Source organism: Giraffa tippelskirchi, chromosome 12, assembly GCF_054371585.1.
Source record: "Giraffa tippelskirchi isolate mGirTip1 chromosome 12, T2T-mGirTip1v1.2.pri, whole genome shotgun sequence".
NCBI lineage: Eukaryota > Metazoa > Chordata > Mammalia > Artiodactyla > Giraffidae > Giraffa > Giraffa tippelskirchi.
The window spans coordinates 50338549-50352276 of NC_137286.1; the positions used below are offsets into that span (position 1 = coordinate 50338549).

Consider the following 13728-nt stretch of genomic DNA (forward strand, 5'->3'; position numbering starts at 1 on the left):
GTACACAGGACACTAATCACAGGACTTCAAGTGGAGGATGAAGAAACAGAGGTATCTGAATTCAAGGATGTGAGTTGGTTCCTTCCCTTTTTCAGGGGCTTCTGGAAACAAAGACACACGTTACCCATGCAGGGTGTGTTCTCTTTTCTTTCCCCAAGGGCAAAAGCAACCCTTGTCTGAATAATGCCTGCTGTACAAGTAGCCACCCGAGCATTAGTCATGACTATCGGTAATAAGGGGTGGGTGAGAACAGCCGGCACCTCCCTACCACTGCACTCCAATAAAATGAAGCTTGTTTATCCCAGTCCATACACTTGAAACAGTTCGGAAGGGCACTGTTCTGTTTAGCTAACTGGGGTAATTCTATGAAAAATACTTAGCCCTCTAAAGAGCAAAAAAAAAAAACACACCCTCAAGTCTAGACAAGGATGGCTGATTTTCTGACGGGCAATGTAATTTACTCCAGTAACTTGATTTTCAAGCCAAAGATGTGTGGGGTACTTTTTGTTTGTTTCTGTTGCTTTTTTTTTTTAAAACAATCATGGCATCTAAAGCTTAGAGCACTGTTCAACAAGTTTATAAGTTCTCTTGTTTTACAAGTTAATAGCTTCAAACAAGAACAATAATCAAGACTCTGAAAAAAAAATCATTTTTGAAAACTTACTGAATACTAAAATATAGAATTACCACATAAGCCAACACAATAATTACTAAGCATATAAAAACGTATGTCCATACAAATGGACAGTTCGTCAGCAGTTACTATTCACAACTATTCAGCCAAAAAGTAGAAACAATATACAAAAAAATATGGTACATCCATACAATGGGGTACTACTTGGTGATAGAAAGAAATTAAATACTGATCAATGTTACAGCATGGATGAACTTTGAAATAATACACCAAGTGAAAGAAACCAGTTACTGAAGGCCACATATTTTGTAACTGCATTTATATGACGTTCTGGAAGAGGCGAATCCTTGGAGACAGAAAGGAGACTGGTGACTACTGACTGAAGTGGGTAGGGGTGAACTACTAATGAATATGGGTGTCTTTCTGGCGTGATGCCAATGTTACAAAGTTAAGACAGTGGTGACGGTTGTACAACTCTGTAAATATGTTAAAAAACTCCTGCACTGTGCACTTTACCTGAATGGGTGAATTGTACGGTTATGTGAATTATGTCTCAATAGAGTTGTTACGAAAACCTAATAAACCTTTTTTTAAAAAAATCATTAAAAATGACATACTTCCTATTTCAGTCAATATTGGCCTTCAAATTAAAATATCATCTTCGCTGTCAGTTTCTATATAAAGAAAGAAGAGTCAGGTTTGAGAAGAGCCAACAGACCCCTTTTTGTGGTAATTCCCATCTTGAGACACGTTAAACCTCATGACAAACTGGAAAGTCTTGTGCTCACAGGGAAAAAACCTTTTTCATTACAACCTCCAAGGGATCCCTGCAGGGATCTAAAACATCCATTCTACAATGATGCAGTGTAAAAGCTTCACCGCACCGTGTCCACATTTGTATATTAGGGAACAGGGAGAAGGGGGAAAACCCTACTGTGAATTTAACAAATCCCCCAGACCACGCCGCAGAGCAGACACGGCAGAGCAGGCCGAACACACTTTGCGCTCGGACAGACTCACCGCCTGGGCCTCCGGGCCTTGTTTCACCTCCGGCGTAGAAGTTCTGTTTCCCAGAGCCACCTCTTCAGAAACTGAACTCTCCCGGGTGTTACTCAGAAAATCCACTTCATCTTCAGCTTTCGTGTCGGGCATTTCTGGAGAGAGCAAGGTGGTTACAAAGTGCATTTGAAAAATTGATTCCCTGGGCCTTTCTGTTTACACAACTTGCTCCAGGTTTCATGCATTTTGTTTGCTTTTGCTTTTTTTTTTTTTTTTGCATTAAACAGAAAGTATTGTTTGGGAGCTGGTGTCATTTCTGGCCCTGTGCTGAGCCCTGATCACAGGGTTGTGTGGTTTTCTCCAGCCTATGTGTGGGTTTGTAACTAAGGGAAGATCTTGTTCAACGCCTACTGAACTTCCATTTTCATTACTGACTTTTCATGATGATTCTATGAGTGTGCTGCTTACTTGCACATGGAAAAGAAAACTTACAAGCTTTAAGGGAACCTGATTAACACTACAGCGAGAAGTCAGTCCCTCTTGATTATTATCACAGAGGCAAGAGATACCTGCACACAACAAGAAGAAGATCCGCCGAGAAGGACACAAAGCCTTTGGGAAGAGCCTTTCTTTAAAAACGTCCTACACTCACCCATTCACCTAAAGTATCCTGAGTAAATTAGTTTTTGTTTTAACTTTTGTTTCTTTGCAAACCAAAACAGAATTACAAACCAGCAGATCCTTTCTTAAGAAAAAGTTTCTCATGTTGTCTTTAGACTAATGCTTAACAGACCAAACAGCAGTGGTTTTGTTACCTGACCACCATATGGTCAAGCTAATACAGGAAGGAAGTGATAAAATGATGCCTGAGACAAATTTAGGCTTTGACGGTTTTTTTACAGGAGACTCTGATGGCTGAACAGTCAAAATTCATCTTGATAATCCAAATACAAATAGAACTATCACTTCGATTTCATTTTGAAAATTTTCTATGATTATTAATCTAGTGACACTACTACTCTGGCAGAGAAAAATGCTCCCTACAACAGAGGGCACAGAGGTTTGTTTCACTGAAGAATAAACTTTATAGTATAGTATATACTTATTATATAATAATGAAGTATATTAATATTGTATTCTACGGGTGGGAGGTGGGAGAGAGGCTCAAGATGTAGGGGACATATGTCTACTCACAGTCGATTCAAATGGCAGAATCCAACATAATATTGTAAAGCAATTATCCTCCAATTAAAAATAAATCTAAAAAATTATTGTATTCTAATAGCACTGTGACATGTATAAAGCTCTACTTTAGATTTAGGAAAGCTACATTACTATAAATGAATCCTTATAAGTCTCCTTTCTTTGCCTTTATTTCTAAATACATGATCTTACTAGCAATTAAAAAAAAAAAGGGGGCAAACGTTTTATTGTCCAAAGAAAAAAATCTGTCTTCCATTTCATAATATGTGATTAAAGTTTAAAAAAAAATTTGACTAAGCAATCCCCTTAAATATTCCTTGATTAAAACATTTCTAAGTGAGTAAGACAAGTTTTTTTGGTGGGGGTCGGAGGGCAGGTGTTGATTTTTTATTTCATTTATTTGGAGATATGATTTCTCATAAATCCTTACTATCCTGATGATAATATCCATCACCTGAAAATATGTATCTTGGCAAACAGCAACGAGTCACAGCAGTAAACAGAGATTACTGGGACTTGCAGGGTGCTGGCAGCCCCCACACGACTGGCCTGGCTTCGTCATGCAATACCAACTTCCCAAAGCACCGCGGGCAATGCTCTTGAAACATATCGGGCCCCGTGCCCTCATTCGAATTCAAGGTATGTCATTCCCTCCTCCTGATTTCTATTTGGCTCTGCCGACGGCAGTATATAATAAAAACAGAGGCCAATGCTCTGTGGGCCCTTCCAAACCAGCAGTTACACGGATGTCTGCCCACTTACAAAGCAGTAGGGTTAAATTCATAAGTGGAATGTAAACTTCCTAGAAAATACCCTTTGGTCTGAGATCACACTTGGGTGCTTTTTGTCTGGGGCAATGTGACCAGGGACTTTCCCCAGTCCTGGCTATTTTCTGAAAAAAGCACCCATTGCTCCATCACTGGCTACTTCTCCCTATCGCTGGAGGCCATGAGCATGGAGCACACATGACTCCTCGAGGCACCAGAAGTAACTCTCCCACACACACCTACCCACTCCAAACCCACCGACGTCGTGACAACTTGATTCTGTCTCATTTTCCTTCCTACAGCCTTAAAGTCTTATGGCGTCCTTAATGTATCTGTGTACTACTAAAAACCAAAGTCTGAAACACTTCTCAGTTTCCACCTTCTCTCATAAGGTACTCGAGACACAAACCTTACTTAGTTTGTACTTACTTGGGTTAAACTCTGACTACTGAGCTGGAAAGAGAAATAATTCCAGCCCGTGTGGCCAAAGACGCAGCACCCAAATGAAAAGAACATAGCCGGGCATCAGCTTACAGCCACTCCCATTCTTCTGAAATGTCAACCTGCCAGGGCCCCCAAAATAGACCTGTTGTTGTGCCTTATTTTAAAAATTAGAGACCTTCTTATTTAAATCCTGAGATTGACAGTGGTAGAAATTTGTTCACGGCTAACAATCCAAGATATTAAGAAAACAAAAAGCCTGAAGCCACCAAAACTACTACTTTGGGTTTCTTAAATCCCTCAACTGGAATGATCATAAATAGTTAAAAACCCTTTATCAGGAAAAATGGCCACTGTGTTTAAACGGCTCTTTTAAAGCAACTTTAAAAAAGCAACTTCTTTCCTTCTTCTGTTCGTTCATTTCTCTTCCTGCCCCACCCCCGCAACTCTTAACACATAGCTACAGTAAAGGGGTTTTTCAAAAATTAGAAGGAACTGCAAAAACAATCGGACGATAAAAACAAAACAGGCTTCTTACCTATGGGAGTCTAGGGGCGAGCATGGAGATAGGTCCTCTGTTTATCTCCGGGAACAGGTGGTGGTCTCAAACTCAACTGACCTTGAACAGCATCAGGAGTCAGAACCCAGTCTGACTTCAGTTTAAGCCTCAGCCTCAACCTCCAGTAAGAAGTTCTATTCGGCTGGTCTCTTTCCACTGAGCACCAGGGGCTTCTCTTTGCTCTCTCTGGACATGGTTACCCGCAGATGGACCCGGGCTGCTGCCGTGTGAGCAATCTGCTCGCTGCAGCTGCTTCACCAAGATAAGCAGACACAACGTCTGCCCTGTGACAGCAGCGCGGCAGACCAGGCTCGGGCGGAAATCCTGTATCCTAGGCCCTGCGCAGCACAGGGTCCCCAGTTCCCAGACAGCTGGCTGCCCAAGAGCCACCGGCAATGGAACAGGAGGCCTGTTCCTCGGGCAGGAAAAGTGGGGCGTTTCCTCTCCCCCAGCCTCCACCAATGACCTAACGCCACCATGTGGGATGCGGGGCCATCGGCTTAGAAAGATACTGCCAGCTGTTCTGAAACCACCCTGACTCTAAATGTGCTCAGGACACAGACTGGGACGGGGGGCAAAGAAAGGGAGTTTCAGGTTTATAAATAAAACGCACTTTGTCAGCATTGTGTATCATGGTTTTCGAGAAAAAGGACTAAGCCACGTGACTCAAAACATCTGCTCCATTCCTTTATCATTTTGGAGCACCTGGGATCTCAGTACTGTTTTCCAGGTTAGGAAAGTTGCAGCTACTTCAGTGGGACAGATAGAGCATTTATAGGCTCTCAGCAATCAAGCCGGGGCTCTGGAATACAGGAAGCAAAATCTGTCCCAGTCTGACATGACGTGTCTCTCCATATGGTGTTGACTGGTAGCCTGGCAACCGACCCAGTGAACACATGGTCTCTGAACAGCAGTGACACTTGTATTTTTACCAGCACATCCCAGAGACTCTGAGGGAATCTATCCCACAAGCGGTTGCTTGTGTATTCTGTGTGACGTACCTGTCCCTGGTGCAGGGCCTTGGACCGGCAGAATAATCTCCCGCTCCTCACTTCCAGCAAAGCACCGCTCAAGGCTCCCAGAGGGTTCTCTGCCACCACTGCCCGCCGGCGGGGTCTCCGCAGGCTGCAGGGCGCTCGTCTCCCCGGCGGAAGCACTCGCTGTGGGCTCCGTCCCTGGGCCTGCCTCAGGAGGCCTGGGCGGTGACCCGAGCCCGAGGGCCCCCTCTGTCATCAGTGCTCCGGAGGCCTTGACTTGCTCTATGACGGAATCCACGATGCGGCTGGCAGCCTCCTTGATGGAGTCGGCGCCCTCGGGCCGATGCAGGGCTTCGGTGGAGACAGTGCAGGGCAGGGGGGGGGCACCCCTTGCCTCACCCGAGGGCCCTATCTCTGGGGGGCACTCTCCGTCTGCAGGCTGCAGCGGGTCGTGATGTGCCTTACCATCCCCCTGGGCCTCCTGGAGGCCGACAGAGCCACAGTCTGCTCCCGCCAGCTTCTTCTCCCCACCCGGAGGCGCCACCAGCTCTGGGGGCGCGGTGCCCCAGGGGTCAGTCACACCTGCGGCTGGTGAAGCTCCGGGCAAACCCAGGATCATATTCTCCTCCTGGCAGCACGAGGCGTCTGGGGCGGTGTGAGAAATATCCTTTGTCCTGGCCCCAAGAGTTTCTTGTAGACCATGGACCCGGGCACTGTCCAACGCTGCATCTCCACTCACCTCACGCCCGGCGCTCTTCCCCGGGGACGGGGTGTTTTCCACCTCAACACCCGGAGCCGAAGAAGCTGGACTGCAGTTCAGCGCCTCGGGCCCACCTGCTAACAGACTTGGCGGTGGAGCTGAGCAGCTTGGCTCTGCACCTGGGGCGTCCTGGCTGGAGTCTGCAGACAGACCGGCTCCTGGTGGCACCAGGCTCTGTGCGGCCCCACCTCCCGTTGGCCAGGAGGCTGGTGGGGCCACTTCCTTGTTGGGTTTAGCTTCTGCATGAAGACGGGCCAAGGGTGTGCCCTGGGAGTTGCCGGGCTGCGGGGCTCTGTCCTCTGCCCAAGCCACTGTGCCGGGCTCTTCAGGGACCCCCGGGGCCTCTGGCCCAGGAGGCGGTGGTCTGCGCTCTTGCCGCGATGCTCCTGAGCAGAGAGGGCTGTCCTCAGTGGTAGGACAAGTCCTGGCTTTACCCTCGCCTCCTGGGCCCACAGGAACCACCTGAGTGTTTCTTCCTTCAGTCACAGTGGAAGGACAGGCCGCAGAGGCCTGACCCCCAGGAAGCAGGGTGGAGGCGGTGGCCCCCTCGACGGTCGGGGCTTCGGGGGCCGCTGAGAGGGAGGGGTGCTCCTGCTCCCCAGCGAGTCCTCCAGGGCCAGCGTTCCCCATGCCGGGCGGCGGGTCTAGGGCCGTGGGGGGTGGGCCCAGGCCCGCTGCACCGCCTTCTGGAGGCTGCCGCTCCGGACCTCTCACATCTCCATCAGGCCCATCTCCACCATCTGTGTGTGGTTGGAGGGCTGCTCTTCCCTTTTCACTCTGGGAGGGGACGAGCGAAAGTGCGTCATCTTTGGTTACTGATTCACTGCCGGGACTGCCTGCCAGAGAGAGAGTCCCGCCTGGTGTCACAGCTGGGCCTGACACCCCTTCTTTCTCAGCCTTGGGGGGAACGGCCTGCGGGAGTGGAACCACCTCAGCTGTATCTGCTGACGGTGTCTCTGCTTTCAGATCTTCTCCTTGGCTTTCTTTATCTGAAACTTGGAGAGGAGAAGCATCCACACATTCTGGGGTGTCTAGGGTGTTCTGGGTGGAGTCGGCCTGTGTGCTGCTGGGGTAGCTGGCAGCGGGCGGGGGCCGTGTGCCAAGCCGTCCTGTGGGCGTGCTTTCAGGCCAGGGGGCTGTGTCGTCGCGGTGTTCTGCAGGCAACACACCACTAGACGTCCCTGGGCTTGGCTGACACCCAGAGGCTGTGCAAAGTTTATCACCCCCAGCTGCGGAGCAGATGGGTGACTCGCTGTTTCGGCTGTGAACACCAGATGACTCTGCTTCTGATTTTGGGTTAGGCGTTACATCTTTGTGTGGCCCGGGCAAGGTTAAATCACAGGGTGACCCTGGCGCACACACGCTGGCAAAGGGAGTGTTGGGTCGGAGCCCTTCTGAAACCTCGTCGCCTGCAGTAGCTGGAATTAACTGAGGGTTCTGGGCTCCTGGAGTGTGAGCACTCTCTTCATAGCTTTTAGACGTTTCGGTTTCTGCAGTTTGGTCAATGGCAGCTTTGCCATTACTAATTGCAGGTATCGATTCTGCAGGTTTGTTAGCATCCAGGGGATTGGCCGCCAAGACACCGTCTGGAAGGCTGGCTTCATCCACAGGCTCGTCTGTGACTTTTCCGTCAGAGGCTCCAGCCATGCTGATACTGGAGTCCTCAAATCGTTTCTTCGTAGTCTCTTCCACTTCAAGCACATTCCTCCTGATGGCAGCATCGGGGTGCACAAGACCACGGTCCCCTTCTCCTGCAGCCTCGGGGGCACTGGCACCAGCTGGTGAAGTGACCACCAGCTGGCCTCCAGAGCAGGCCTGGGTCACGCCCCCCTGCAGGATGCTGCCAGAGGACCCCAGGTCGGTGGGCCCTGCTGAAGATGCAGTTTCTTCGTCTCTGACGCCGCAGGACGGAAGGCCATCTGAGCCCTCTCCTCCGCCATCAGGCACGCTCTGAACGCAGCTGTCAGGAGCAGACGCCGCCCCAGGTGCTGGCCCCACCTCACCGCCTGTTCGCTCCACGCCTGTGCTCTTCCTCCTGCAGGAAGGGTCTGTATCCTCCTCCTTGGCCACTCCTGAAAAATCACAGGGACTCTCAGTCTGCCCCACGGTGCTCCCCTGGCAGCGCTGACAGCTCTCAGAATCTTCAGGAGAGGCAAGCTGCTGGCTGGCTGTAGGCTCGGATGCTCGGGGAAGAAAGTGACAGTCTGCATCCTGGTCACAGGGGGGTCTTGAAGATTCCTGTTCTGTCACCACTGAGGGCATGAGACTGTCCATCTGCTTGAGGTTTGTTTTCTAGGAGGAAATAGAAGATATTTTTTTTTAAATTGACCATGAGAAAAGATGTCACTGACATCTGTAAGCGAAAATTCTGTGGGAGAGAAGTCACTAGCATGCTAGCCCTTCTAAAGTCACGGGATAAGCCAATCTAAATAAATACCAATAAGTGCTCCCTCGGTCCTGACCTCAGTTTCCTCTGAGAGCTGCATAATCGCTAGAATGATAAAGATGCCAAGAAAATACAATATGGAGATTTTCTATATTATCAACTTATTTTATAAAGGAGATTAAACTGAGCCTCAAAAAATCTTATTTTAAAAAAACACAGAACTGATCTTCAAATGAGCAGCTGAAAAAGGTATCTTTTATAGGGGCTTTAGAGGGTCAGCTTCCATCCTGCTTTGTATGTACAAGTAAAAACAAATCCTGACCAGTCTGGTAAACTCTCTTCAATCACAAGGAACAGACATATGCTCCCATGCCCTGACTTCTTACCTAGGAGTTACACGGCATCCTTCAATCTCCAAAATAGGCTATATCCAATCTAGGTTAACTATTTTAGTTATGGGAGTATAATGATTTCAAAGGTGGCATGATTCAATTCTTTCTTTCACTTTCTGATAAAAAGAGTTCCTCTGTTCCTCTACTACTGAATGTTAAACAAATAACGTATCAAACGAGTGATAGGGAATTTTTCACTATTCTTGGATCGTACCATGCTTTGAGGATATTTTATAGATCATCTCAAAAACAGGTCTTTGCAACTTGAAAAACAGACATGACCAACTATATGGGAACGGTTAGAACAATCGTGGTTAATAACCTGATGGAGAATGCTATGTTGTAAATGTTAACAATGAAGACTACAGTGAAATCGGGAAAAGATATTTATAATGTTTTAGAAAATAAAACACAGTTAATCTAAAGTTAAAATTATATAAAAACCACAAGCACACGTTAGACGAGGCTTAGGGAAAAAATGGAGAGAAACAAAATACGTCTGATCATTAGAGTGGGTTTACCTTTGTATCCAAGTTTCAGGAACCCTTATAATGACACTGTTTTTTAATCACATGGTTTTCTTATTTATTTTTTGGCCGCACTGCACAGCCTGCGGGATTCCTGGCTTCCTGATCACAGACTGAAGCCGGGCCACAGCCGAGAAAGCCTGAAATACCAACGACTAAGCCACCAGGGAACCCCCAGAACTATTTTCTGAGACGCCCGGCTCGCTCTTCACTCATCATCGCTCCGTCAGGATAGCTTCTCGCACACACTGTGTGCCGCCGGCTCACTCCTGCACCCACTCAGCCCCGGTGATGGGCACCTCCAGCCCTCGACCATCTGCCTGTTCCTGTCTGCGCGCTGGGTCTCATGTGAAAGTTCACACGTGAAAGTGTGCAACACGTCAAGCTCACTCAGGTCCTTCTAATAAGACAAGAAAAACAGAACCTGCTGTGCGACGCTTCTTTAAGAGAACTCAGAATCGCTTGCTTCCTTCCTCCTGAGATGGTGACCAACTCCGAAGAATTATGAAAATGGGTCACTGAATTTAACAAAGGGTCAACATGACAGAACAGGGATTTGGAGAAAAAAAGTGGTATGGCTTGAAAAATTTTAGATGCTCCTAACACATGCATCTTCTCACAGTTTTAATTTCTCATGGTTTCCAGGAAACTATTCCCACATCTTGTGGGTAGCTTTGGCATCTGCAAACTGCTATTTCTGAATGGACTACCATTCACCCAGTAAGAAGAGCTCTCAAGAAAACCTGACTTTTCAGCCATCTCCACAGAAGAAAACAAAATGACACCTAGTTTGGAATAAACACAACTCGGAGAGGCAGGGGCGAGTGTGACTACAAGTCTGCTATGAAGTGTCTTGGCCGGCCAGCCTCTGAAATAAGGTCTGCTCCTAGAGAAGACTCTGGCGGTGAGCTGACCCCAGATGACCTTAAATGAAATTACTGCCAAGATTTTTCCAAATCAAATCAACTCTGAAATAAAATGGGTGGAAAAATTATCTCAACTTAGCCTTTTAGATGTTACGGCCAAAAGAGATATATCCACATGACGTGTATATTATCCATAATAAATGCCACCAGGGAGTCTGTAATGTTTTTATGTCTGGCAACAACTTTATCTTGAAGGCTTGAGTGGATTATAAAAATCTTTATTTTTTTTAGTGATCTTTTTACCACACAACTATCAATTTAAATATAGCAACATGGTCATCACTCATTGAAAGAGTTGAGGAAAGACTGTTTCTTAGTAAATTTGGTTCCTGTTCTTTAGCAACAATCTCAGAAACAGTTTAGCTCACTTTGTTTTATAAAGTTAAACCAACAAATTTATAGTGTTAAACAAATTTCCTTTTAAGCCAGAAAATTTTAGCTCTAGTTGTTGCATAGTTCTCTGTCGGCAATGTATATGTGCATCTTCCATTATTTTAAAAGCCTGGCAAAAACCAGTGAAGAATTTTCCCAGTCTCCTCTCGTTCCTACCCCAGTGCTAAACTCCAGCTCTCTAAGTGCTGACTCTGAATGCAGCTAAAACTGCTCTACGGGTTTCACAATCTCTGAGGGAAGCATGGCTAGGTTCTAATTATGGCAAAGCTCACTGGGGGAAGGGGTGAAGGTACGAAAGACTGAAGACGGAAATTTTCTTCCTTACCATTAGCTGCTGTTGGATGTTCATAAGTTTAAAAATATGTCCAGTGCAACTGTCTCCAGGAAATGGGGGCTCCTGGTGTGGCTCAGACTCGGAGGTCAGCATATAGACGTCCAGCTCTCGGTGATGCCTCACACAACAGTCTCCGTAAGGGATTTCATAGGACAAACTGCTCCAGGAGTCTGGTTCTCCAGCATCCTCCCTGGAAAGAAGCAAACGCTGGTTAACGTACACATATGCATGTGTGTGCTCAGTCGCCCAGTTGTGTCTGAGTCTTTGCAACCCTACGGACTGCAGCCTGCCAGGCTCCTCTGTCCACGGAATTCGCCAGGCAAGAATACTGGAATGGGTTGCCCTTTTCTTCTCCAGGGGGTCTTCTTGACTCAGGGATTGAACTCACATCTCTTAGGTCTCCTGCACTGGCAGGCGGGTTCTTCACTATTAGTGCCACGTGGGAAATTCCAATACATGTGTATATTCTCTACATAATACATGTGAATACACTGTAATATACACATTAATGTATAAAAACATACTAATATAATATAATATACATATATAGTCAGCCTCTCAGGCATAGGTTAAATTCTCTAACTCTTATGTAAAATTTCTAACCTCACTGCTCTTTGAGGCTCTGCTCAGAAAGTTGGTTTGCACAGCTGCCAAGTAATTCAGACACGTAACTTCATAAGAAGTCACAAATGGGCTAAATGGAAACTGCAGGATTCCTTCCTAAGGATGTTCTTTGATCAAGATAAAGGGAAGACTGGGATCCTGAAAGAGTTAATATTATGCTCACAAACAAACAATGAGGAAATGTAAGGAAAATGGTTTTCCTCTGGTTTTCAAAAAAAGAAAAAAAGCAAGTCTTCCTAAGCGTTTGTCTTAAAATGGGTTACAGCATATGCTAATTGTGGTCAATTTTACTGAGAAGGGAAGAAATTAATTGCTCCAATCTATGCAAGTTCAGTCCAATTTTTGTTAACAAGTGGAGGATGTATCCTCAAAATTCTCAAAGTCAAAACTATATAGAGAAAAATATTATAATGTCTTACCATGCTATACTTGTCAATGTAATTATCAAATCCTATTTTGAATAAAGCACTTGGTCCCAATAACATAAATTTTAACTTTTTAAATTTAAAAGATGACCAACTCAGCTCAACTCACATCACTGCAGATACACCTCATATTCAAATAAAACCGAAAAAGGCATAGGTAAGAAAAAAAGCATTTCTGGGACAGACCTCAAAACATGAAATCTCTTTACATGGTTCTAATAAACCAGTATGTTGACGAAGTGTCCCAGAGATTCTGGAAGAAGGCAGAAAGTGGTGTTGGGGATCACTATCATGTTTTAAAAAGGAAGAAACGAAAGAATTGAGACATGTCACCTACTGACAAATACGAGAGGGAAACATTACTTCAACTCTCAATCCGGTATTTCATCCACTAAATCATACCTGTCCGTCCTTAACAATTCACCAGGGAATGCATGGAATTTGAAAACTAAAAATATGTTATAGCAGAAAATCTGTAACGAACTAGAGAACCACATACTGGCTGAAGATGACAATTAAGGCTGTTCCAGAAGAAAACTATGACAATTTCCACACTCAAGCAAGACTCCCAACAGTTACTTAAAATATGCCATGCTAAATACCTTACATATTAGAGTGTTAGTGTTAGTCACTCAGTCGTGTCCAACTCTTTGAGTCTCTAAGGACTGCAGCCCGCAAGGCTCCTCTGTCCGTGAGATTTTCCAGGTAATAATACTGAGGTGGGTTGCCATGCCCTTCTCCAGGGGAATCTCCCCAACCCAGGGATCGAACCTGTGTCTCTTATGTCTCCTGCATTGGCAGGTAGGTTCTTTACCACTGCGCCACCTGGGCTGAGGTGACACTGTCTCTAGCTCTGCTTAATTCAGACATGACTGGCATATCTGCTTACTCAGATTACCACATACAACCTTGCTCTGATCAGGAAAAAAAAATTCTTTGAAAACACAACTTGACTTAATACGGTGTGAATCAAATACCTAGCAAGCCTAGAGGGGGCTGCTGGCCAAGGCAGAGGCAATTAAACAGCAATACAGTCCATTCCCGGCAAAATGGCACCTTCTACCAACCATGTCACTATCAATTCTCAAACTACCTCTTTTGTAGTATGGAAACCTTGGGAAATTCCCTGCTGGAACCACAATCCGCTTACTTCCTACCTCTCCCACACTCTCCTGCCAGAGGAAATGCGCGCCTGCTGTCACAAGCACTAACCCGACAACCTCCCAATTCATCAGCCACGTGGACTGCTATTGCTTTCGCTTTCGAGCCCACCTAGAAAGCAAGTACTAGTTAGTGCAATTATCTTCCCACGGGCTTCCATGAATATGCGCTGCTATGGACACTCTTCAAACCCATCTTGCCTGTACGTCTGGGTAAACCC

General features: G+C 46.2%; 1 protein-coding gene across 11 annotated transcripts in view; it reads right to left on the minus strand.

Annotated features, from left to right (window-relative positions):
- The window catches only part of AKAP13 (A-kinase anchoring protein 13), a 318012-nt gene that overhangs the window by 140151 nt on the left and 164133 nt on the right, over positions 1-13728 (minus strand). For all 11 annotated transcript variants that reach the window (XR_014071355.1, XM_081550449.1, XM_081550455.1 and 8 more), the window contains exons 6-8: positions 11290-11488; positions 5605-8632; positions 1655-1788 (exon numbers count right to left, since the gene is read on the minus strand). Coding sequence is in view for 10 of the 11 variants with exons in the window: in XM_081550449.1 (XP_081406575.1) it covers positions 1655-1788; positions 5605-8632; positions 11290-11488 (3361 nt within the window). In the remaining variant the exon portion in view is untranslated. The remainder of the gene's footprint in view (positions 1-1654; positions 1789-5604; positions 8633-11289; positions 11489-13728) is intronic.